This window comes from Onychostruthus taczanowskii, unplaced genomic scaffold (genome assembly GCF_017590055.1).
Source record: "Onychostruthus taczanowskii isolate IOZ18803 unplaced genomic scaffold, ASM1759005v1 scaffold151, whole genome shotgun sequence".
In the NCBI taxonomy this organism is placed as follows: domain Eukaryota; kingdom Metazoa; phylum Chordata; class Aves; order Passeriformes; family Passeridae; genus Onychostruthus; species Onychostruthus taczanowskii.
In genome coordinates this window covers 719,337-741,673 of record NW_024498697.1, presented here as the reverse complement: position 1 = coordinate 741,673, position 22,337 = coordinate 719,337, and the positions used below count along the sequence as shown (strand labels likewise).

Genomic DNA, 22,337 nt, shown 5'->3' with positions numbered 1-22,337 from the left:
GTAATAGCCTCTTCCCCGCTCTCCCGCCCTCGCCCCTTCCAGGCCACGCCCTTACCGCAGGCCACGCCCACCCAACTGCCGAAGCGGCGCATAAGGCCACGCCCCTCCCCGCGCCCCAACGGAATCCACGCCCCCTGCGCTCGGCGCAGGCGTCACTCAGCAGCCCCAGTCCCTCCCCCTCCGCAGTCCCCGCCTCCTCCGCAGTCCCCGCCCCTTCCGCCCCCGCGCGCCGGGACTGCAGTTCCCACCATGCCGCGCGCGCGGAAGGGGCGTGGCCGCGGCGCCGCTTCCGTGCTGGCGGCGAGGCGGAGGGGCGGCAAGATGGCGGCGGCGGCGGTGCTGGAGCTGGAGCGCGCGCAGTCCCTGCTCTCCACCGACCGCGAGGCCTCCATCGGCATNGGTGCGGGGCGGAGCGGGGGCCGCGCTCCGGGAGCCCGGCGGCGGTGCCGGTGCCCGGTGCGTGTCCGCGGAGCGCTTAGAGCAGCCCGGAGCCGGGCCGGCCGCTCCTCCCCGTCCGGCTGGAACGAGCCTGCCGGCCCGGGATCCGCGATCGGCGTGTGCGGGGCCGTGCCGGTGCCGGTAGCGCGGCTGTCGCGGCTCTGGGGTCGGGCGGCTCGCGGCGGGCTTGGGGCGCGGTGTCACGGCCCGGTCCGGGAGCGCTCCGCCGGCAGCGCTGTTTGCTCCGTTCCGCCGCGGGCGGCTCGCACGGAGCCGGGGAGGTTTCCCGGTGCCGCGGCCGAGCTCCGCTCCTCGCCGCGGGAGTTCCCTCGGGTTCTTCTCCGTGCCCCAGCCCGGGCCGCGCTGCCGCGGAGCGCTCGGTGCTTTGGAGGGGCTGTGGGCACCGCGCCTGGCTGGGCCGGGCGGCCCGCGGAGCTGCCGGGAACGGCAGCAGTCCTGGGTTCTGGTGCGGTGCGGTGACCTCTGCGGAGATGCTGTGACCTGCTGTCACCCTGCTGTCACCCTGTGTCGGGAGAAGTTTTCCGAGTGTCCCCGTAGGACCTGGCGGTGCTGCCAGGGCTCCCAGGGCTGTTTTTGTCCCGCAGTGTTTTGCTCGTTGCTCAGCAGGAGGTGCCGCTCTCAGTGTCGGGCTCAGTCAGGACTCAGCCCCTGGTGTGGCTGGGGAACCTCAGGAGTGGCACAGACAGTGTTGCTGTGATGCTTTTCTTTAGAGCAAGGTTCCCTCACTTTTGGTAGGGAATTGCAGGGGGTGAGTGCCACAGCTGCAGTTCCCTAGAGCCAGGATTTTGGCTCTTTGTGTGGAGGTTGGAGCAGCTGCCTGTGCTGGGGTGGTGGCAGGGAGGGAAGGGCACTGTGTGGTGGATAACTGGCGTGGAGCTGGTGCTGTGCACGCTGGGGTTGTGCTGCTGGCTGTCACTTGTCCCTTTATCTGCCTCAGAGCAGAGTCACTCCCTGGAGCAGAGGTGGTGGCACTGCCAGGACTCAGCACTGGCAGCAGGTGTGACACCACAGTGGGAAGGGATGTACCCACCTCACTTTGCTTGTGCTGCACTTTATCCACGGGATCTCAGCTTGATACACAAAGCAGCAACGTCAGCAATGCCAGAGTGGAGTGTCCAACCCCAGAATTGCCATTAAATGTCTCTTATTTGGCTCCAGTGTGCTCTGGTGTGTGGTGCTGGTTCTGAGTGACACTTGCACAGCCGGACAAGCTGAGATTGTTCAAACCTGGAGCTGGAGTGAGCAGGGTGGTCTGTGGGCTGGTAAAGCCCCTGTGGAGCACAGACAGAGCACTGCAAACTTCCTTGCACTGCATTTAAACTTCTCAGACCTCTTGGGCCAGGCTGAACTCCCTGCTGCCTGTTGGAGCAGGTCCTGCTCAGGGCCCTCATCCAGGAGCTGAGCAGCAGGGATTGTTTTCTACCTGAAACACCACTAAAGGCAACTTTCCTGCTCTTTTTCTTCCCAGTGAAACGTGATGTCCAGGAAAACGATGAGGAAGCAGTGCAAGTCAAAGAGCAGAGCATCCTGGAGCTGGGGTCACTGCTGGCCAAGACTGGGCAGGCAGAAGGTGAGCCTGAAATCAGGAATTGAGGTAACAGGCAGGAGATTCTGCAGCCAGTGGATTTAGTCTCCTTGCTTAGTGGAATAGCTGGAAAAAAAGCTTTTGGCAGGAAATGTTCTCTCAGAGACAGGACAGAACCTAAAAACTAAATAAATAAAGAACATAAATATTAATCTGGTGTTGCTTGGCCCAGTGTTCCAAACAAAGCACAGTTCAGTCTGTGGCCTTTGATGTGAGGCTGTTTCAGTATGGTGACTGAAGTTCTGCTAAGTTCTGTTTGAGATGAGAGGTGTCTCATGGTTGGTTTCAAGTGGGAAGGTTTGTCCCATAAAATACTCTCTCACCAGCAGCTCCTCTCACAATCAATTGATTTATCTGCTGGCCGTTACATCAGCATCCCCTGTCCAGCTCTACAGGGGACAGTCCCTCTATTGTGAGTGTGTGAGGGGACAGAGATGGAGTTGAGTTCTCTGTTCAGTGATGATTTTGAGTCTTGCTGTCTCCTGTTTCCTGGAGAGCTCAAGGCAGCAGTTGGTTGTTTTGCACTCAGCAGTTTAGGGCTATGCCTTTCCCCTGGAGCATTTCAGGACACTCTGTGTCCATACCCAGAGTGTTCTGTGCTTGGGCTGCAGCCCTGGCAGTGGAAATGTTTCCTTGCGAGTTTGGCACGGGTGGGAGAAGCACCCAGCAGCAGGTTCAGTCCCACTGGAAGGGACACCAGGCCTGACTTCAGAGGAGCTCCCTGAAAATTCCTGAGGGCTCAGCCACGGCTGAGGTCACAGTTTGTGTCTATTGTGAAATGTCCCTTGGTGTCCCACTGGGCTTGGGAAGCTCCTGTTGGGCTGGGCCATGTCACTGCTCTGTGCTGGAATGAGCATCCCAGCCCTGGTCCCATTGTGGGTGGCACTTGGACAGGGCTGGGGACAGTGTGACTGTCCTGAGACAGTGCTGGAAACAAAGGTGCTGTTCTTGTCACCTCACTCAGGTGCCCACCTCTGATTCCTGCTGGGGGCTGCTTTTAGGGGAAAAACAATCCCCTCCAGCCCAGGGTTTTGCTGCTCCTGCAGGACAGAGGAAGCTGCTGTGCAAGTGCCCTTTCCTGGCTGAGGTCAGGAGCTCAGTGTGGGTGTCTGGGCTGTGCCAGTGCCCTTTGCACCCTGGTGTTTGCTCAGCAGAGATCACCAAACTTGGCTGGGCCCTGCAGCAGAGGAGATGTGTGTGTTTGGGTAAAAAGGGGGAAAGCAGAGTCTCTCCAGGCCAGTGTGGATGTGCTGCTGGTGAGCAGAGCTGAGGGCAGAGTTCTTGTGGCCTCCTCAGCTCTGCCGAGCTTAGGGCAGGGTTGAGTTTAAGCTGAAGTTTGACACAAGGTTAAAGAGCTCCAGGGTTTTCCCAGAGGATGGTGATTGACAGATTTATATTCTTTCAAGGGGAAGGCTGAGGAATTGAAAGTAACACTGTTAACTCATCAAACTCAGGGCCGTGGGGGGGTAAACATGGAATGTATTTGTGGTCTATTAAAGGTACCACTGAACTGCAGAGTGAGTTGTTCTGGAGGGAAGAAAATGAACTTAGTGCCATTCAGAAGCCATTTGTGTGTGTGCAGCTCAGAGGGAGATCAGCAGGACCTGGAGGTGTTTTCTGGAGTTGTGGAGCTGGGGGATGAAGGACAGGGTGCCCTGGCTTAGGCTGGTGCAGGAGCTGTGGGAAATGCTCTGGCCCTTCCCTCCTGTCAGCTTTCTGGGTAGGAGTGCCAGGTCAGGGGCAGCAGCACCATCACCAGGTACAGCTGCTCCCAGAGCCCCCAGTGCTGGACACACGCTGGGATTTCATCCTCTGGCTTTCACTGCACAGGGTTTGGTTTTAGCCAGTGGAACTTCTTGGACAGGTTTGAGGGGGTCCAGTGCCCAAAGAGTTGGTGGCTGCACTGTCCCTGGAGGTGGATATTGGAAGGAATTGTTCCCTGGGAGGGTAGGCAGGCCCTGGCACAGGTTATTCCATGGATGTTCCATCCCTGGCAGTGCCCAAGGCCAGATTGAACAGAGCTTGGAGCAGCCTGAGACAGTGGAAGGTGTCCCTGCCATGGCAGGGCTGGCACTGGATGGGCTTTAAGATCCCTTCCAACCCAAACCATTCTGTGATTCTGACAACTGAACTGCAGCCTTTGTTGACAAAAATAACAATAATACAAGTGACCCCCTTCAATCCTTAATCTTTATCAAGCAGATAAACTTGTAGATTGATTTCTTTTCTTTGTGACAGTTCCAGATTTTTATAGCATGTCACAGAACTGTAGGGTTGGAATAACTGGGATTGGGAATTTGGATATGTGCAGTGTTAGCTGGTGGAAGCACTTCCCTGAGGATGAGCTGCAGGCTTCATTTTCCAGAGCTGCTGCTCATCACTCCTGCAGAGCTGTCAATCCCACCCCTTTACCAGGCATTGCATTTTCTTTAGAAAAATAAAATCCTAAAAATAGTTGATGGTTACGTTAGTAGGAGAGAGAAATTTCTGTGGGAACTTTGAGCCTGCCTGGCTGAATGTGGAGTTTGCAGAATGCACAGCTGCATTCCAGCTGTTGACTTGGGATCTGTTTTCTGGGGAGTTCTGGGGCAGCTCTGGAGTACATCAGTGGGATGATAAACAGTGCAGTGTGTTCCACTGGAGTTTTCCTTCTTTGTTCTGCAGTTCCTGTGGGAAAGAGTGTGTTGGGCACTGATCCCACTGGTCCTGAGGAGCTGGTGGAGGCAGGGATGCACAGGAGGAGGGTTCCTGGCAGTGCCTGGGAGCTGATGGATCTTGGAGAGCCTCAATTAGATCCACCTTTCCCAGCTCCCAGATGCTGGAGAGGAGCTCTGTGCAGAACTGATGTGTTGGGTTGGTTGTGCTTGTTTGTTTGCTGAGTATGAGACCAAAGCATTTGCCTTGGATTAAAATGATTGGGATTTGCATCCAGGACTTGTACTGGAGATTAAATGAACCCCAGAACTGGGTGGTGTGGGAAAAGTCATGGAGCAGCAGGTTCTTTGTGAAGTAAAAACTGCCTGCAGGTTGCAGTCTGAGGTGTGGAAGTAGCTGCACCTTAAGTGTAGAAAAAGCTGCCTGTTTATGCTCTAGCAGAGAGAAAATGAAACTTTCCTGAAAGCAGGTGTGGCAATTGGAGCACCCTGTGGTGTTCTGGTACTGAGTCCAGGTGCTTTGCTGGGGTCAGGATCCTCCTGCCCTGCAGTTTGGGAATTAAAGCTGAGGATCACACTTGAGTTAAGTTCTGTTTGTCCCAAATCTCCATTTTGGGATGTTCAGAAACCTTCCAGGAGCCGGAGAGGGACCTGGACAGGGCACAGGGAATGGCTCCCACTGCCAGAGGGCAGGGCTGGGTGGGAGATTGGGAATTAGGAATTGTTCCCTGGCAGGGTGGGCAGGTCCTGGCACAGGGTGCCCAGAGCAGCTGTGGCTGCCCCTGGCTCCCTGGCAGTGCCCAAGGCCAGGCTGGACATTGGGGCTGGAGCAGCCTGGGACAGTGGGAGGTGTCCCTGCCATGGCAGGGGTGGCACTGGATGGGCTTTGAGGTCCTGTCCCACCCAAAACATTTTGGGATTCTGTGATCACTATGAGTGATTGGAAAAAGTGAGTTCCACATATTAAGGGTGTGATAAATGAGGTGTATCAGGCTTGATTAAACTTAAAGTAAATAGGTTAAAAAAATCAAAAATATGAAGAATAATTTTTAGATATTAATAAGATGTTGTTATAACAATTAGCATTAGCATTCTTTAGCATTATTGCTAAATGAAATACAGAGGAACCCTTGTTTACATTTGTTTTTATTGGAATCCTTCCAAACTGAAATTCTCCTGATACTCTTCCATATACTAATTGAAATAAAATTAGACTAATCTCTTATTTTAGTTTTGATTCAGTACCAGTTTGGTGTAGAAGATTCCTGAATTAGTCATTCCCAGCTTTGTTTTGATTTTGCTTTTCTGAGGAACCTTGTAAACACAGTAGTGTGAGATCCACCTGATATTTGGGTGAGACTTGGGAATCTGGGGCAGAGAGCTGTGATTTCAGTGTGCAGACCTGGTGCTGATGAGTCAGCACTGAACCCTGGCCCTGCAGGATCGTCTTCCCAAACTGGGAGCAGCCCTGTCCAGGACCTCCCCAAAACCACGTGGTGTTTGTTGTAGGAGACTTTTCACTTGTGCTCTGCAGTTCCACCACGTCCAGCATTCCTTAGTGCTGGAGCTGCTGTGCTATGACTGCCACATTCCTCTGCTCCCTGGCTATGACACTTCAGTGTTTCTCCATAAAAAAAAAGACATTTCCTTTTTCCACCTCATATAAAGACAGGTTTTATAACTGTGAATTAATGAGGAGACTTAGAAGCAGAAATGTAGTTAAGTGAGGTCAGAGCTGATCAGATAAAAGTGCAGTTGGAGTGTTAAGGGGTACGATTTTCCAGTGGTGGAGCACAATGTGCATCCAGCATCCTGGGCTTGGCTAGGTGGGGCAGATTAAAGCATGAAACTGTGACTTAATAAAAACACACCTAAATGATAAACTCCCTCCCTGATTTTATAGAAAAATCTCCAAGCATTTATCAGATCCTTACATTTTGATGGGTGAGGCAGTTACAGCTGGTGGGAAGTGGGAGCTGCAGTGGCAGGCAGTGCTGGGGTGAGGCTGCAGCCCCTGGGCAGTCCCTGGGCCGTCCCTGGGCCGTCCCTGGGCCGTCCCTGGGCAGTCCCTAGCCCTGTCCAGGACCTCCCCAAAACCACGTGGTGTTTGTTGTAGGAGACTTTTCACTTGTGCTCTGCAGTTCCACCACGTCCAGCATTCCTTAGTGCTGGAGCTGCTGTGCTATGACTGCCACATTCCTCTGCTCCCTGGCTATGACACTTCAGTGTTTCTCCATAAAAAAAAAGACATTTCCTTTTTCCACCTCATATAAAGACAGGTTTTATAACTGTGAATTAATGAGGAGACTTAGAAGCAGAAATGTAGTTAAGTGAGGTCAGAGCTGATCAGATAAAAGTGCAGTTGGAGTGTTAAGGGGTACGATTTTCCAGTGGTGGAGCACAATGTGCATCCAGCATCCTGGGCTTGGCTAGGTGGGGCAGATTAAAGCATGAAACTGTGACTTAATAAAAACACACCTAATGATAAAGTCCCTCCCTGATTTTATAGAAAAATCTCCAAGCATTTAGCAGATCCTTACATTTTGATGGGTGAGGCAGTTACAGCTGGTGGGAAGTGGGAGCTGCAGTGGCAGGCAGTGCTGGGGTGAGGCTGCAATCCCTGGGCAGCCCTTGGGCAGTCCCTGGGCAGTCCCTGGGCAGTCCCTGGGCCGTCCCTGGGCAGTCCCTGGGCAAGGCAATCCCTGGGCAGTCCCTGGGCAGTCCCTGGGCAGTCCCTGGGCAGTCCCTGGGCAAGGCAATCCCTGGGCAAGGCAATCCCTGGGCAAGGCAATCCCTGGGCAGTCCCTGGGCAGTCCCTGGGCAGTCCCTGGGCAGTCCCTGGGCCGTCCCTGTTGGCTCCAGGGCTCCCTGCAGGTGACGTTTGTCCCTCTGTTCTGTGGGTGATGCTGAAAAACCACCTGGGAAACGTTTGCTGTGACAAATCCTGCTCCAGCTGGGTGCAGCTCTTGGCTGGGGGTGCATCTGATGTTTTGGGGTTTTTGCAGAGCTGGGAGGACTCCTGAAGTACGTGAGGCCCTTCCTGAACTCCATCAGCAAGGCCAAGGCCGCGCGCCTGGTGCGCTCCCTGCTCGACCTCTTCCTGGACATGGAGGCAGCCACAGGACAGGAGGTGAGGCTGCAGCTCCAGCACCAGGCTGTTCCTCAAAAGCCTGCAACACCATTATCTGACCTAGTTTGCTTCTCACTGAAGAATTATTCATGTCAGGAAGCAGAGTTTTAATGCATTTGGATGTATTTTATAAATAAAACATCAGATAATTGAATTTATAACCATGTTTTTTTCTGCAGGTCTCTCCCTGCTGCAGTTTAGGAGTGATTCCCACCATGGGCATTTGTCTTAGATTCGTGTTGCTTCCTCAAGTTGTGCCATGGGAGGTTTAGATTGGATATTAGGGAAAATTGCTTTACTGAATGGGTTGTCCAGCCCTGGCACAGCTGCCGAGGGCAGAGGTGGAGTCCCTGTCCCTGGAAGGGCTTAAAAGCCCTGTAGACGTGGCACTTGGGGACGTGGGTCAGTGGTAGCCTTGGCAGTGCTGGGGGAATGGTTGGACTCTGATCTTGGAGGGCTTTTCCAGCCTCAGTGATGGTAGGTGCAGCATTGGGAGTATTTTGTAGTGTGAGCAGTGTGGGGAATGTGTTCCCAGGGAGCTTGGTGGAGGTGGTGTGGGATGGCAGAGAACTGGAGGAGCCACTGCTGGGGGGCTGTCCAGGAGCTGGTCAGGATGGAAGGTGGACACACCTGTGATGGGTGTTTCACTGCACAGAGACACAAAAGTTACTCTTGAAGCAGGAGTGGAAAGAGTTTGGCAGCTACCAGGTGTCAGCTGCTTCAGTGGATGAGCTCCCTCAGCAGAAAACCTGAGACAGTGCCCAGTTAGGATTCACTCCATTCTCATCAGCTCCATGGGATACACTTGTCTTAGTTTTATTTTATTTCCCCTAGTTTTGTTTTTTTTTGGGAGCAGGATAAGGACAGGAGCACCTTGGCAGTGCTTCCAGGCTGTGCTGGCACAGGAGGGGTCTGAGCAGCAGGGTAGGGACAGAAGCCACCTGAAACCTGTGCTCTGGGACTGGCAGATTGCAGGCTGGAGAGGCTCTGCCATGCTGAGGGACAGGTGACATTCTCATTAGCCAAATTAGCACAAATTAGCCAAACTGGAACTATCATCCTCTAGTGCAGGTTACCCAGGCAATGCCCCTTGTTTGCTGCTCAGTCCTTGTGGGTGAGGAATGGTGGCAGAATTTTTTCCCCCTCTTTCTTTAACAGATGAGGTCAGGGGAAATGGGGTGGGATGTTCAGGTGAAAAGGGAGAACTCCCAAAAGTGTCAGGAGAAAATGAGCAGCTACAGGCTTTTCTCAGGGTAATTTGGTGTGAAGGACAACATTGAAATGCAGTTGCAGAGGAGGAACAGATTGGAGTAATGGTGATGAAAATAATAAAAAGTCAGTCAAAATAGTCACTTTAGAGCATGTTCTGAAGCCAACCCCAAAACCTTAAGGAAAGATGACATCAGCCTGTGAGGGCCTTGATGCAGCAATCTCAAATCCTTTCAGAAATGTTCTGAGGATTGTCTGCTTCCTCAGGGTAGCTCACATCCAGAATGTTCCCAGGAGCCCAGTAAAGCAGTGAAATTGGAGATTTCTCCAGCTCCTAATGCTCCAGCTATCACCCTGTAATAAATTGAGACTTCATAATGGCTTTTCATAAAATGTTCACGTTTAATAAGCAGTGAGGAGGAGCTGACAAGGCCTGCAGTGTGGAGCTGCAATCCAGAGGTTTTGGGAAGAGCTATTCCTGAGCCTGGCACCACAGGATGACTTAATGTGTAATATTGGCTGGATGACATACAATAATACCTGAGGTGGAGCAGTTCTGTTTTATCCATCAAGGGAGTCTCAGCCTGAAAAAGATTGGAAGATTGTGAGTTTTTTGCTGTGCTTTGAAATGATGGATGAGGCCCCCAAAGCAGAGCCCAGCACCTCTGCTGCTTTATTCAGATTACTTGATCTAGCTAGGCCCTAAAGCACATGGAACTTATTTCTCTTTATTGAAAATACACCATGACTGTGGGTATAAACTCTGGGAAAGCATTACTGCCTACCCCAAATACCTCAATGTGATACCTCTGGTGTCGTTGGGAGGCATTTGGGGTGGGCACTGACAAAATGTCTAGAATTGACTGATTTCTTTCTGCTCCCTTGAAGGTTGACCTGTGTTTAGAGTGTATTGAATGGGCCAAATCAGAGAAGAGGACTTTCCTTCGCCAGGCTCTGGAGGTAGGTGCCACATCCCAAACATGTGGAGCAGCATCGTCCCCTTGTCACATTTAATACCTTTAAAAGTAGATCACTTGTGTGCTGTTCAGATTTCTCTGTGTCAGGGGAGGGCATTAATTACACTGAAATTTCTCCTTAAAGATGCAGGGTTTTACTCCTTGTGTAGGAGGCCTTGCACAACTGGACCACACAATGTGACAAATACAGATTAGTGTAGTGAAGTTTGTGCAGAGAAGAATACAAAACTTCATTTTACAAAACAAATCTGTTCTGGTTTCCTCACAGCAGTTCCTTTTCTGTCCTGCAGGCGAGGCTGGTCTCTCTCTACTTTGACACCAAGAGGTACCAAGAAGCTCTGCAGCTAGGTGAGCCTCCCACTAGGTGGTGGTAAATCTTTGCTTTTCATTTACTCCTGCCAAGGAAAGCCATCACCTGTGTCATGTTCCTTGAGAGGCTTTGCAGGATTTGGGTCTTAATTTCTCAGTGCTGGTGCAGTTCTGGCACCTTTTTCTGTAGCAGAGGGTGATGACAGCTCTTAGAGGTGTCTTTGTTCTCACTGTTTCACCATCCTTACCCATCTCACCTGAGCCTAAGGCCACTTTGGGTGGGGCCTGGAGCAATCTGGGAGGTGTCCCTGCCATTTGAGAGTGGAATGAGATGAGCTTTAAGGTCCCTTCCACCCCAACCCACTCTGGGATTCTGTGATTTGTTCATTGCAGATAATTTTGGGAGCTGTATCCAGCTGAAGGCCACAGGTTTGGCTCCTGCTGAAATACTCTGCTGTGGTCACAGAGGCTGAAGGGAGAAAATAGCTTTTTTCCCAATTTGCTCAGACACAGCCCCAGTAAAACCAGGAAATGGCAAAACCTCTGTGGGTGTCATTAGCTGAGGTCGTAGGGAGGCTTTAAGAGTTTGCCCCTGCACGACCCAAGGGATGGAAATGAACCAGTGAACTCCTGCTCTGCCCCAAAGCAGAATAAAGCAGGGCCTCTTACAGCTCCCCTGATGCTTTTAAAATGCTCATTTTGCAAGTGACTGCAGTGCTGTAAGTGAGGCTTAGGCTGTAATTGAGATTTAAGGTTCAAGTGAGGTGTAAGCTGTCAGTGAGGTTTAAGCTGTGAGGTTTAAGCTGAGGGGTGTTTGCACAGCCTGCTCTGCCAGGGCTAAGGGGCAGCTGCATGGACACAGCCTGAACTGCTCACCTGGGACCAGAACTTGTTAACCTGTGTGGTGGCACGAGCCTGTGTCATGTCCAGAATCCCCTGGGTGACATGTATCTCATCAGAATGTTGAGTTCATGGAATTCAGGATGGAATTAGAACTCGTTTGCATAGGGATAGGTAATGAACTCAGGTTTAAACTGATCAGAGGCCACACTCCAAAGCTGTGCTTAATTAATTGAATCCCTTGGCTGGTGGTGGGACAGCCTGGGGAGTTGGGAAGGTCTGTACCTGTAGGGCAGGCTCTGGTGCTCTGTCAGGATGTTAGTATTGTGCCCAGCATTCCTGTGTGGCTGAGGAGGTGCTGTGGCCATGGGAAGTAGGTGCAGGCAGAGGCTCTCAGGGATGTTTCCAGGGAGAATCTATTTGTTTCTGCCCAGTTCTGCAGTCTCAGCTCTGGTTATCAGCTCCTGAGCACAGCAAGGGAGGAGGAGGATTTTGTCTCTTCTCACCCTAAATTACTTCTTCAGTGGGGGAAAGAAGGAGACAAGTTTCCTCTAGGACTGCTCATTCTGTCCTCACAAGGCTGTGATGTAGCAGCTTGTCCTGGCATTTCTTAGGCTGTCCCTTCCTGCCTCCTAAATGTGACCTGCAGATGTCCTGTGTGAAATCATTCCTCCCTCATCCCACGTTCTCAGGAGTTTCCTGAGAATGCTCCATGCTGCCAAGGGGGCAGTTGTGCAGCAGAGGGAAATCACCTGGCCACTGGTGCCAGAGTGACCATCCCAGCTGCCCAGCCCCTCCAGGGCACTGTGCTGCCCACACCCCACCTCTGACACAAAACTGCTTCATGCTCCTGCTGTGGACTGACAGTGTCCCACCATTATTCCCTTTCCCTTGCTTTTTCTTGGAAGGACATGTTGTGTGAGCCTCACATCCCTCCCTGAAAGCCCTGGCTTCTGGGGGAGGACAGATGGCCCCTGGAGAGGCTTTGTGTGGAGGTTTTGTGGATGGTTTGTGTGGGTGCTGATGCAGAGCAGCTCACAGTCCTGTCCTTGCCCTCTGCCAGGCTCCCAGCTGCTTCGGGAGTTGAAGAAGATGGATGACAAGGCACTGCTGGTGGAAGTGCAGCTCCTAGAGAGCAAGACTTACCACGCCCTGAGCAATCTGCCAAAAGCAAGAGCAGCCTTAACCTCGGCCCGGACTACAGCCAATGCCATCTACTGTCCCCCCAAGCTGCAGGCAGCGCTGGACATGCAGTCAGGTGAGGCCTCCAGGAGCAGGACAGCGCCCAGGGCTCGCCCTGACACATCACTTGTCTGATACTTGTGTTGTCTGAGAGAATCATGGGGAGTGGTGCTTGGTGGGGCATCAGGATAGCAGCAGTTCTGCCTCAGCTGCAATGGCATTGTTCCTGACACTGGTGGTTTCAGCCCAGTTTTGAAAGCTGCCAGTGCTGGAGGGTCCATGAGCTCCCCAGATACTGCAGTTCCAGCCTCACACTGTGCTCCTGTTCCATTACACGTTGTTCCTGACCCACTTTGCAGGCACTCACCTGAAGTGCCCCAAGCTTGTCTGTCAAAAATGTCCTTGTAAGAGAGGGTGTGGATTTTCTTGTGATAGACATGAGGCAAGCGGGGCACAGGAGGAAAGGTTTCTCCTCACTGAAGTCATAGATACAGCACTGAACAACCAAATTATTCTGTCCTCTCCCAGTCATGCTCACAATTAACCTGTTTGTGCCTCTCCCAGGTATTATCCACGCAGCAGAAGAGAAGGACTGGAAAACAGCCTATTCATATTTTTATGAGGCATTTGAGGGCAATGATTCAATTGACAACCCCAAAGCCATCACTGCTCTGAAATACATGCTGCTGTGCAAAATCATGCTCAACAGGTAGGTGGCAGATGGTTCTGGGAAGAACTCTTCCTGCATTTCCAGGGGAAGGGCTTTTTGTTGATGGGACTCTGAACTAATGGGCTCAAGCAGTGGCTTTGTCACCTGATCAGTGCTCCTGATGTGGTGATATTTGGGTTATAGTCCTGTGCTGTCAGTTGGGGGTTTTTGAGGTGCTCTGGGGTTTAAGCTGACTGTGTTCCTGTATAAATGCTCTGCTCCCTTCCCTCTGTCTGCAGCCCGGAAGATGTGCAAGCATTAGTGAGTGGGAAGCTTGCTCTGCGGTATGCAGGAAGACAGGTATAGAAAGTTAACCCTTTCTATCTACCTCTTACCTCAATGCTGGCTTGTTCTTGTCAGACACTTTGCTCTTTTCATACCAAAATACCCATCTCTCCTGAGTGTCCTGAATGAGATCCAGAACTGACTAAATTACCATGAGTCATTGCCAGAAGTCAGTTGCTTTCAAAGGGTTTTACAGTGATTTTCACAACCAGAGAATTTGGGCTGCTCACTTCATTTTCCCTTTTTTCTCCTTCCTGCTTTTCTTCATCAGCTACAAACTGCTTGATGCCATCAGGTCCTTGTCTCCCTGCTCTCAGCAGCTGCTGCAATGTTTAAATCTGAGTTACTGCTTTTACTTCATTGCAGCCAGTCCTGGGAATCCATTCCTGGCAGTGCAGCTCAGCAGGTGGAGGCCTGGGTGGCTGTGAGGGGGGAGCCAGGCAGCCAGGGAGGTGTGAAATCCCCTGCTTGTTCTGCCATGTGAACCTGCCAGGCAGAGAAGGCCACCCTCGAACTCTGTAGGGGTGCTTGTAGAAGGTGCAGGGCCACACTGCAGGCGTGCCAGGGGCTGGGCCAGGCTGGGATCCTGCTGTCCTCAGGGGCTGTGCTCAGCCTGGCCTTTGCTGTGACGCAGGAGCTGCTGCTCCCCTGCCCTCAGGGGATTGGGAATTAGCAGAGCTCAGTGAGCAGAGTGTGACGTGGGGATATCCCTCCTGGATCAGGAAGGGGAGCCCCAATCCTGCCTCATCCCTTTGCCCTGAGTGGCAGCTGGAGCAGGGGATCCTGGCTGTGCCCACACGGTGCTTTGAGCCAGCCCTGACCAGCAATTCCTGCTGGGGGAGCAGCATGGGGAGCAGGGAGAGAGCAGCCCTGGGGACAATCCTGGAATATCCCCAGTTGGAAAAGACCACAAGGATCCAGTCCAGCTCCTGGCTCTGCACAGGGCAGTCCCAAAAGAGGGGGCAGCAGAAGCCTGGGCCTTGTGCACCAGAGACATCAGGCTGTCCTTGTCCTGCCCCCCTCCTTGGGCTCTGTTCTGCTGTTCCCTGCTGGGATTACCACTGGGAGGTGTAAATGGGCTTGTTTGGGGATGAGGCTTTTGCTTCATTTCAGCAGTTATGGCATGTAGAGAAGACTCATCCCTGATCCTGTCCGTGGTGGGGTGTCCATAGGAGCTGCTGCCCTGCCCCTGTCATTCAGCAGAGGAGTGGCTGTGCTGGAGGGCCCAAAATGGCCATGTTCATTAAGCAAGTGCCAAAATGTGCACTTTCCTTAGAAACAGCATCAAGCTCACTCCCAACCTGCAGCTGGTGCTGTCAGACCCGGGTGCTTTGTCCCTCTGGAGATGTTTCAGGTCATGTCCTGCAGCTGCCTGGCTTCTTCTCCCCTCAGCAGCTGCTCTCCCTCTGCCTGTGGCAGTGACAAGGAACATTCCTGGTTTGCTGTTTAAGCACGTTCCTGGGGTACTGCAGTTGGCATGTTCACCCTGAGAGGAGAATCCAGAAGAAAATAACCCCCTCTGGTTCTCTTTCCCCACAGACAGAAGCACTAAAATGCGTGGCACAGGCCAGCAAGAACCGGTCGCTGGCAGATTTTGAAAAGGTGAGTCAGGGACACAGAAGATGGGACCTGGCTGGGCAAAAACCAGTCAGAAATGCCAGGTTTGGAATGTTGTAGAAGCTGTTACATCCCACAGCAGGAAACCATGGAAACACTGATAGAAAGCAACAGTGCATCAAGAAATACCCCCCAACAATCAACTGGTTGCGTTTTCAGTGCGTGGGGGGTAAACTTGCTTGAACCCAGTTTTTTTCCTTTTTACTTTTTTTTTTTCTCCTCTTTTTGGAGAGCCAAATCAGAAGCAGTTTTTCTTTAGGTGCTGTTCACTGGGATTTGTATCTTCCTAAAATTTTTCCTGGTTAGAGCAAGAATGCTGCAGAGCTCAGGGAGAGGATTCCCATGCCAGGTCCAGTCCTGTCCTGCTCTGGGGCTCTGAGCTCCTGCAGGGTGGAGATAAAAGGAAAGGCTGCTGGGCTGTTGTGAACTGCTAGCTTTTAGCTAAGTTAGGGATTGGATTAGCCATGGGGCTGGGCTGGGAGGGGATCTCATCCTCAGAGGACCTTGAGGAGCTGTTGCTACAGGAATTATTTCCTCCCACCATGTCCCCACAGGCTCTGACAGACTACAAGGTGGAGCTCAGGGACGACCCCATCATAAACACTCACCTGGCCAAGCTCTATGATAATTTATTGGAACAGAACCTGATCAGAGTCATTGAACCCTTCTCCAGAGTACAGGTAAATGTTTCCAGCAGTACTGGAGGGGCTGGTCCCTCTGTCCCTTCTGCTGGGGGTGAGGGGATTGTTCCCATATGAACATTTCTGAGCTGCTCAGCACTTTCAGAGCTCAGGGTTCATCCTGTTAAAATTACAAGGAGCAGGCAGAGGGGACCTTTTGAAAACCACATTCCAGAGTCATTGCCCTTTCCTCCTGTTTCTCTTGTGCTCCCTGCAAGGTGACTGGCTTTTAACCCTGAAGGTGACAGCATTTGGCTTTCAAGGCCTCTGTGCCATAGTCTTGGAGAAGAGATTTCACCTTTGAAAGAGTGAAATGGCTTTAGGGGTCCAGTCCATCTTAGTTAAAATCAGATGTGAGACCTGAAGCTGCAGAGTGGAGAAAGGCACTGGAGATATTTAGGCCAGAGCATTTCCAGGCCCTTGAGCAGTTCCATGGAAGAGCCCCAAACCTCTGGGTTGTGTGTCCAAAGTGAAGCTAAAGATTAACTGAATGTTGGTCTTTCTTATAGATTGAACACATATCCAGCCTCATCAAGCTCTCAAAGGTAAGAACCTCACGAGAAATCAGTGCCATGTGTTCAGAGGGCAGAGGAGTTGGGCTTAAATGGCATTTGTCACTGGGAACTGAACATGAAGGGTGACAGATGAGATCCATAGCATTTCCAGGCAAATCTTACCCTTGGGAACTAAACTCTGGCACAGGCAGCTTCTGGGAGGCATCAAGGCTTCCTGTGCCCCAGACTTTGCTGTGCTGTCCCCTTTCCCCATGGGTTTTACTCCCTGTCTTGGCTCTTGCTCTTTATTTGAGGCAGATGTTCCTCTGGTCTGTCGTGACCAGCTCAGTCTTCCCCCATGCCCTGAGTGTTCCCAGGGGAGCCTTACTGAGACCCTTAAGATCCAGGATCCAGCTAATCACCCTGCAGTGGCATTAGGGATGTGTCTGTCACACTGACTATGCAGTAACTGCTTTACAGATAATCCCAGACAGATTCAGTTTTAGGAAAATCCACTGTAATCCCAGCCAGTTGCACCCCAGTGCTGTTGTCTTGTACTGGCATTAAGGCCAGAGGTTGGGAAGTGAGCTGAGCTCAGCCTTTGTGGTCACAGAATCACTGAATCATTCAGGTTGGAAAAGACCTCTGAGATCATTGAATCCAGATATTCCCCCTGCACTGCCAAAACCACCCATGTCCCCAGGTGCCACATCGACAAATCTGTTAAATCTGGTGATTTCACCTCAACCCTGGGCTGGACAATGCTTTCCATGAAGAAATTTCCCTAATATCTAACCTAAACCTCCCCTGGCACACAGTCTGCACCCAGCTTGTGGTGTTCTGCACCTCAACACATCCTCAATATTCAGGCTGAAAGCTGCTCTGTGCCCCCTCTGCCCAGAGAGCAGCTGCCTCCTGTGGGCCTTCCTGCTGCTGGGCATGAGCAGGGTGGATTAAATAGAACTTGGCCAAGTTCTGTTTATTATTCTGTTAAATAGAACTTGGTCATTCTTGTCTAAATCCGTGCTGAACTGAGTTAGAAAGTTCCAGAACCCCTGCCGGTGAAGCCTGTGTGAAGTGACAGATACAGTGTCACCTGTGAGCCAAGGGACATCCTGCTGCTCCCTCATTAACAGCTGCTCTCTAATTTCCTGAGGCATCTCCAGCAGGTGGTGGTGTCCAAGCCAGGCTCAGGGAGGAGCAGCTGCTGCTGGGCAGTGCTCATGTCCCAGCAGGGCTGTCAAGGGTGCAGCAGTAAAATGCACGTGGTTTTATGTGTTCTGGGAGACTTCTAATTTTTCTGCTTCACTTTCAGGCTGAGGTAGAAAGGAAACTGTCACAGATGATATTGGACAAGAAGTTTCATGGTGAGTTTGCATCCCTCAGCTCTGACTGCCCCGTGTTTGCACGAGCTGTGGCTGGAGTGCCCTTCCTTCTCTGAACCTGGGGGTCCTGCTCAGGCAGCAGGGGTGCAGGTGACAGTCAGGAGTGACAGGAATGCTGTTCCTGCTGCTCCATTGGAGGGGACAGTCAGGAGTGACAGGAATGCTGTTCCTGCTGCTCCATTGGAGGGGACAGTCAGGAAGGCTCTTCCTGCTGTTCCACCTGCCTTCCTTAACCTGAGGGTTAATTTCAGAAATGCTGTTGGGTCCCTCTTGCTGTGGCAGCATCCAGGGACCATGTGGGACCCCCAGCTGGGCTGTCTGGCCAGGCTGGGCTCTCCCTCTTGGAGCTGCCCAGGGGTGTGGTGACCTTTCCCAGCTGTTTGTGTCCAGAGTGTTCCGTGGGGATGCCACATGGCCCAGGGGGTGCTGTGGCTTGGCTGGGCCCACAGCAGGCTGCTGCCCCACTAACCCTGAGGGAACCAGCTGTGCTCTTGGTTCTGTTGTCCCCTTGGTTCTGTGGTCCCTGGGTGTGGCTGAGCCAGGGGAATGCCTGGGAGCAGCATTGGGCACAGAGCACTGTGGGGGGGACAGAGCTCACCTGGCACCTGGGCACAGCTGCAGGATAAACCAGCTGTGCTGAGCCATCCTGCTGGGCACAGGGCCTGAGGAGGCAGGCAGGTGGTGGGGGATGGGCAGCAATGCTCATCTCCTGGGTGGCTTCTCAGGCTGTTCTCTGGGATGTATTTTTTTCTGGGAGTGCTAAAGCAGTCCTGACCAAAATCAGCCAGTCCAGCCCAACATGTGAGCCCTTCCCAAACCCTGCAGAGCTGATTGGGTGTTTCTGGGGTAGATCCCTAAATTCCTGCTGTCTGGAAGCTGTAATCCATTGAGCATCCCCGTGCTCACAGCAGCTTGTGCCCACAGGAATCCTTGACCAGGGCGAGGGTGTCCTGATCATCTTCGACGAACCCCCCGTAGACAAAACTTACGAGGCTGCCCTCGAGACGATTCAGAACATGAGCAAAGTAGTGGATTCGCTCTACAACAAAGCCAAGAAGTTGACATAGGTGAGTGGGGCCTCCCTGGGGGCCGCAGAGCTCCGGAGTCGCTGCCGGGCCCCGCCGTGTCCCCGAGCCTCGTCCCCTCTCCTGTCGAGTGACGTGGCTCTGTTTTCTCTTTGCAGAGTTGAATTTGCTAGCTGTCATTTGGAGAGTGTGTGTGACAGGAGAGTGAAACCTTTGGGAAAATGTTAGGAGACTTTTTTTTTTCTTCTTTGTTCTACTTTTCGCTCGGAAAGTTTTTAAACTTCCTCATCCGGTGCATCTTGTATTCCAGACGATGCGTGTTCCAGTTTCCATGTAATCTTTACTGGCCGAACTTTGTATCTGGGGGGGGAATATTGTTTAAACAAAGAGGGTATTCTAAATAAAAGGAAAAAGGCTTACACTACCTAAACATGTGCTTTCCACTTCCTGAGGGACGGCAGAGTTCAGCAGGGACAGCGTTTTGTTACCAGTAGGTGCCCAAAACCAGTTTGTTTCATCTGCTCCGCCCCGAAATCGGAGACATGCTGGCGGTGTCTGAGCAGCCAACTTGATTCCATTTGTACTGAACCAAACAAACCCCAAATGTACAGACTGCTGGTTTCTTTTCCATCCTCAAGGCCTCCGACGCCCTGGAAGCAGCTCCGCGATGATTTTCCTGCGGGCTGGAGCCGTCGGCGCGGCCCCAGGCCAAGGGGACGGCGCAGCTTTCCCTGGAGCCTGACTTGCATGCTCTCGTTTGCAGATAGACTTAGATTTTCAATGTTTCCTCCCTCCCCACCTGCGCTGGTAGGAGGAGCAGGTGACCGGGGCTGACTCCAGCTGTGCCTCTGCTGCAGCAGCGCTGAGCTCTGGTTCCCCACGCGAGGTGGGACAGCCCAGTGGGAGCTTCCTCCTCGGTCCCAAAGTCCTGGGGGCGGAGCATGGTGTGTTCCAGCATGTTCCATTTTCTGGTGAGGTTTCCAGTAAGTTTTAATGCCATTTGGGCAGTGTAAGCTTCTGCATCTCTGTCCTGCTCATCTTTATTTTTCCTTTCCCCTCTGTCTCTATTTCCTTCTTCACGTTTTTCTTACAAAATTTATATTTTGTAAAAGGATTCTGTTTTATCAGGAAATATTTTGCCTTCATGCTGACTCTTAGACTGGCTGATTTTTCCCCTTTCTGTTCACATTTTGACCTCTCCGACCTTTTATTTTATTTTATTTTATTATTCTTAATTTCCATCTCCTCCAGTCAGTCGCTGTTTGGGTTTTTGGCACCATCAATATCAAATGTACAAACGGTTCTTGCTAACCAACACCAGGTATATCTGATGTTCAGATGAGTTCCAATAAAGAATTTTTTTTTCAAAAACTTCTGTCTCCTGTCTTCAGCCACCAGGGCTGATCCTGGGCTTGGTGCAGCTTCTCCCTTCACTTAAGGAAGGATGGGATCATCCCTCACCAGAGCATCGTTGGGGACTGTATTTTGGAGACACCAGATGTGAATGTTTGAGGTGGCATCACAAAAGATTTATGGATTGTGACATGACCCTGGCACAACAAGTTCTAGTGCACTCAATGTATACTAATAATTACTATTATTAGCACTATTATTATGGTGAAAATTTGGTTGAATGTCCTCTCACCCCTCCAGCCTTTCCTGATCATGCCCTTATGCCATGTTGGAGTCTCACACTGGACCAGGCCAGGCCCTTGAAAGGCCGGGGTGGAGTTTTAGGGTGTCTTTGATATATCTTGAATTTTTGCATCTGAAATTCCTGAGACACCAGGTGGTGCAGGAAAGAAACCTGCCCTCAGAGGCAGGAAAATGAAGTGTTTCACTCTGCTCTTACATCTCAGGCAGCAGAGAAGTGCATTCTAGTTTTAATAGTTCATTTTTTTAGCTCTAATTCTTGAGATTCTTCCCCAGACATCTCTGTCCAGTTCCCTGCAATGCCCCTGAAGTGGTATTTTCCCCAGGGGTGTGTCATTTGGAAGGGATTTGCTGAATTAGGTGCTAATTGTGGGAGAATGAAGGGAAATCCATTCATGGAAGCAGAGGTGGAGCAGGGACTGGGGTGGAGATGGATGGGGAGTCACAGAAGAACTTGGGTTGGAAGGCACCAAAAACCCCACCCAGTGCCACCCCTGCCATGGCAGGGACACCTCCCGCTGTCCCAGGCTGCTCCAAGCCCTGTCCAGCCTGGCCTTGGGCACTGCCAGGGATGCAGGGGCAGCCACAGCTGCTCTGGGCACCCTGTGCCAGGGCCTGCCCACCTGCCAGGGAACAATTCCTAATTCCCAATATCCCACCTAACCCTGCCCTCCTCCAGCTTCTGTCCTGTGTGTCCAGGGAGGTTCAGTGACACATCAGTCCCTGGAATTGCCCTCGGAACAGCAGGGTTTTCTGAGGCACCTCTGAGCATGTTAAAATTAGGCCCCGAACCCCTCAGATTGTAGAGCCTGTTGTTAAACCCTTTTGGCTTAAACTTCATAAGGCTGAATCTAAAAGCTGACAAATACTGCTTGGATGTGGGGGATGTTTTAATGGACAAAGGGAATTCTCAGTGGCAGCGGTGTCCAGGCTGGGCTGTCGCTGTCCCCGTGCTTTTGAGAGTCAAGAGCCCTGCAGAGAGCCCTGACCACTCCCCAAAAACCGGCTGCACAGGGGGATGAATGTGCTCTGAGGGTCAGGCAGGTTTTTGGGACAGGTCTGTCCTCGTGGGAGATTTTGGGTTTTTTTGAGATTTCCCTGCTGTGGGAGTGGGATTGGCAGCCACAGGTCCGGGGCAGGCCATAAATAGTTAAAAATGAATCGAAATGAATTTGGCTCATTAGCGCCGGGATGTGCCCGAGCTCTCCTGGGCCCCAGGGTCCCCCCGGCTCTCCGCGGCCGGAGCGGCCCCGGTGGCGGCGGAGCGGCCTCTGAGTGTCGCTGCAGGTCGCGCAGAGCCCGGCGGGGCCGGCGCTGCCCGGCGCCTCCCGCCAGAGCCGGCGCGGCTCCGGTGCCAGCGGGAATGGGATCCCGGTCACAGCGGGAATGGGGTCCCGGTCACAGCGGGAATGGGATCCCGGTCACAGCGGGAATGGGATCCCGGTCCGGGCAAGGGGCGCTGGCCTGGGCGCGGGCGGCGGCTCCAAGCGTACCGGGGGTACCTCAGAACGCGGTACCGGGCATTTCATTGCCTCGGTACCCTGGGGGCGAGTGGTGGCCCCCGGGCGGGGCGCAGAGCGGCCGGGGGCGGTGCGGGGTGTGGGGCTTGGGTGCGAATCCGGGCTGCGGCTCCGGGATGCCGGTGGAGAAGGGTTTTAAATCTTAATTTTGGGATTTTTAAAGAAATTGTTTTCATTTATTTTTATTCTTTTCCCCTCCGTGTCGTGCCCAGCCCCTGCCTGGGGGCTCGGCAGCTCCCCCAGTCCTGCCCGGCCCTGCCCGAGGGCTCGGTGGCTCCGCGGGGTCCGCGACCTCCGGGACCCCAAGGCGGGCAGCGCCCGGGAGCGGGGCCGGGGGCGGGGCCAGGGCAGCGGAGGGGCGGGACTCCCGTCATTCATAAACAGTGGAAGGCGGTGCCTGTGTTGTATGGGCGGGGCCTGGAGCTGCGGGGGCGGGGCAAAATCCATTCAAGGCAATGAGGGGGCGGGGCTCTGACGGCTGCCACCGTGCATGGGCGGGGCCTGTGCTGCTGGGGGCGTGGCCGTCGGCATTTGTGGTCGCGGAGGGGGCGTGGCCCCGGCTGCCGCGGCGGGCGCACGTGTCGGCGAGGGGCGGGGCGGCGGGCGCGCGCACTGCGCCGGCGG

The 22,337-nt window shown here is 52.8% G+C and overlaps 1 protein-coding gene across 1 annotated transcript; it reads left to right on the top strand.

Moving 5' to 3' along the window:
• Window positions 1–321: 321 nt before the first annotated feature.
• Window positions 322–19,911, top strand: PSMD11 (proteasome 26S subunit, non-ATPase 11). Its single transcript, XM_041398996.1, has 14 exons — window positions 322–384; window positions 1,900–2,029; window positions 7,704–7,828; window positions 9,926–9,997; window positions 10,305–10,362; window positions 12,227–12,421; window positions 12,910–13,054; window positions 13,294–13,354; window positions 14,879–14,941; window positions 15,511–15,636; window positions 16,146–16,181; window positions 17,446–17,497; window positions 18,440–18,582; window positions 18,699–19,911. The coding sequence occupies exons 1-13, from the start codon at window positions 322–324 to the stop codon at window positions 18,580–18,582; spliced, it is 1,269 nt and encodes a 422-aa protein (XP_041254930.1). The 3' UTR covers window positions 18,699–19,911.
• The last annotated feature ends 2,426 nt before the right edge of the window (window positions 19,912–22,337 follow it).

What these genes read in the sequence shown, in the direction of transcription:
- PSMD11 (XM_041398996.1), top strand. Translation starts at nt 322, where the DNA reads ATGGCGGCGGCGGCGGTGCTGGAGCTGGAGCGCGCGCAGTCCCTGCTC. An exon ending in CGCTGGCAGATTTTGAAAAG is followed by an intron (nt 14,942 to 15,510) that starts GTGAGTCAGGGA and finishes ATGTCCCCACAG; the next exon opens with GCTCTGACAGACTACAAGGT. An exon ending in ATTGGACAAGAAGTTTCATG is followed by an intron (nt 17,498 to 18,439) that starts GTGAGTTTGCAT and finishes TTGTGCCCACAG; the next exon opens with GAATCCTTGACCAGGGCGAG.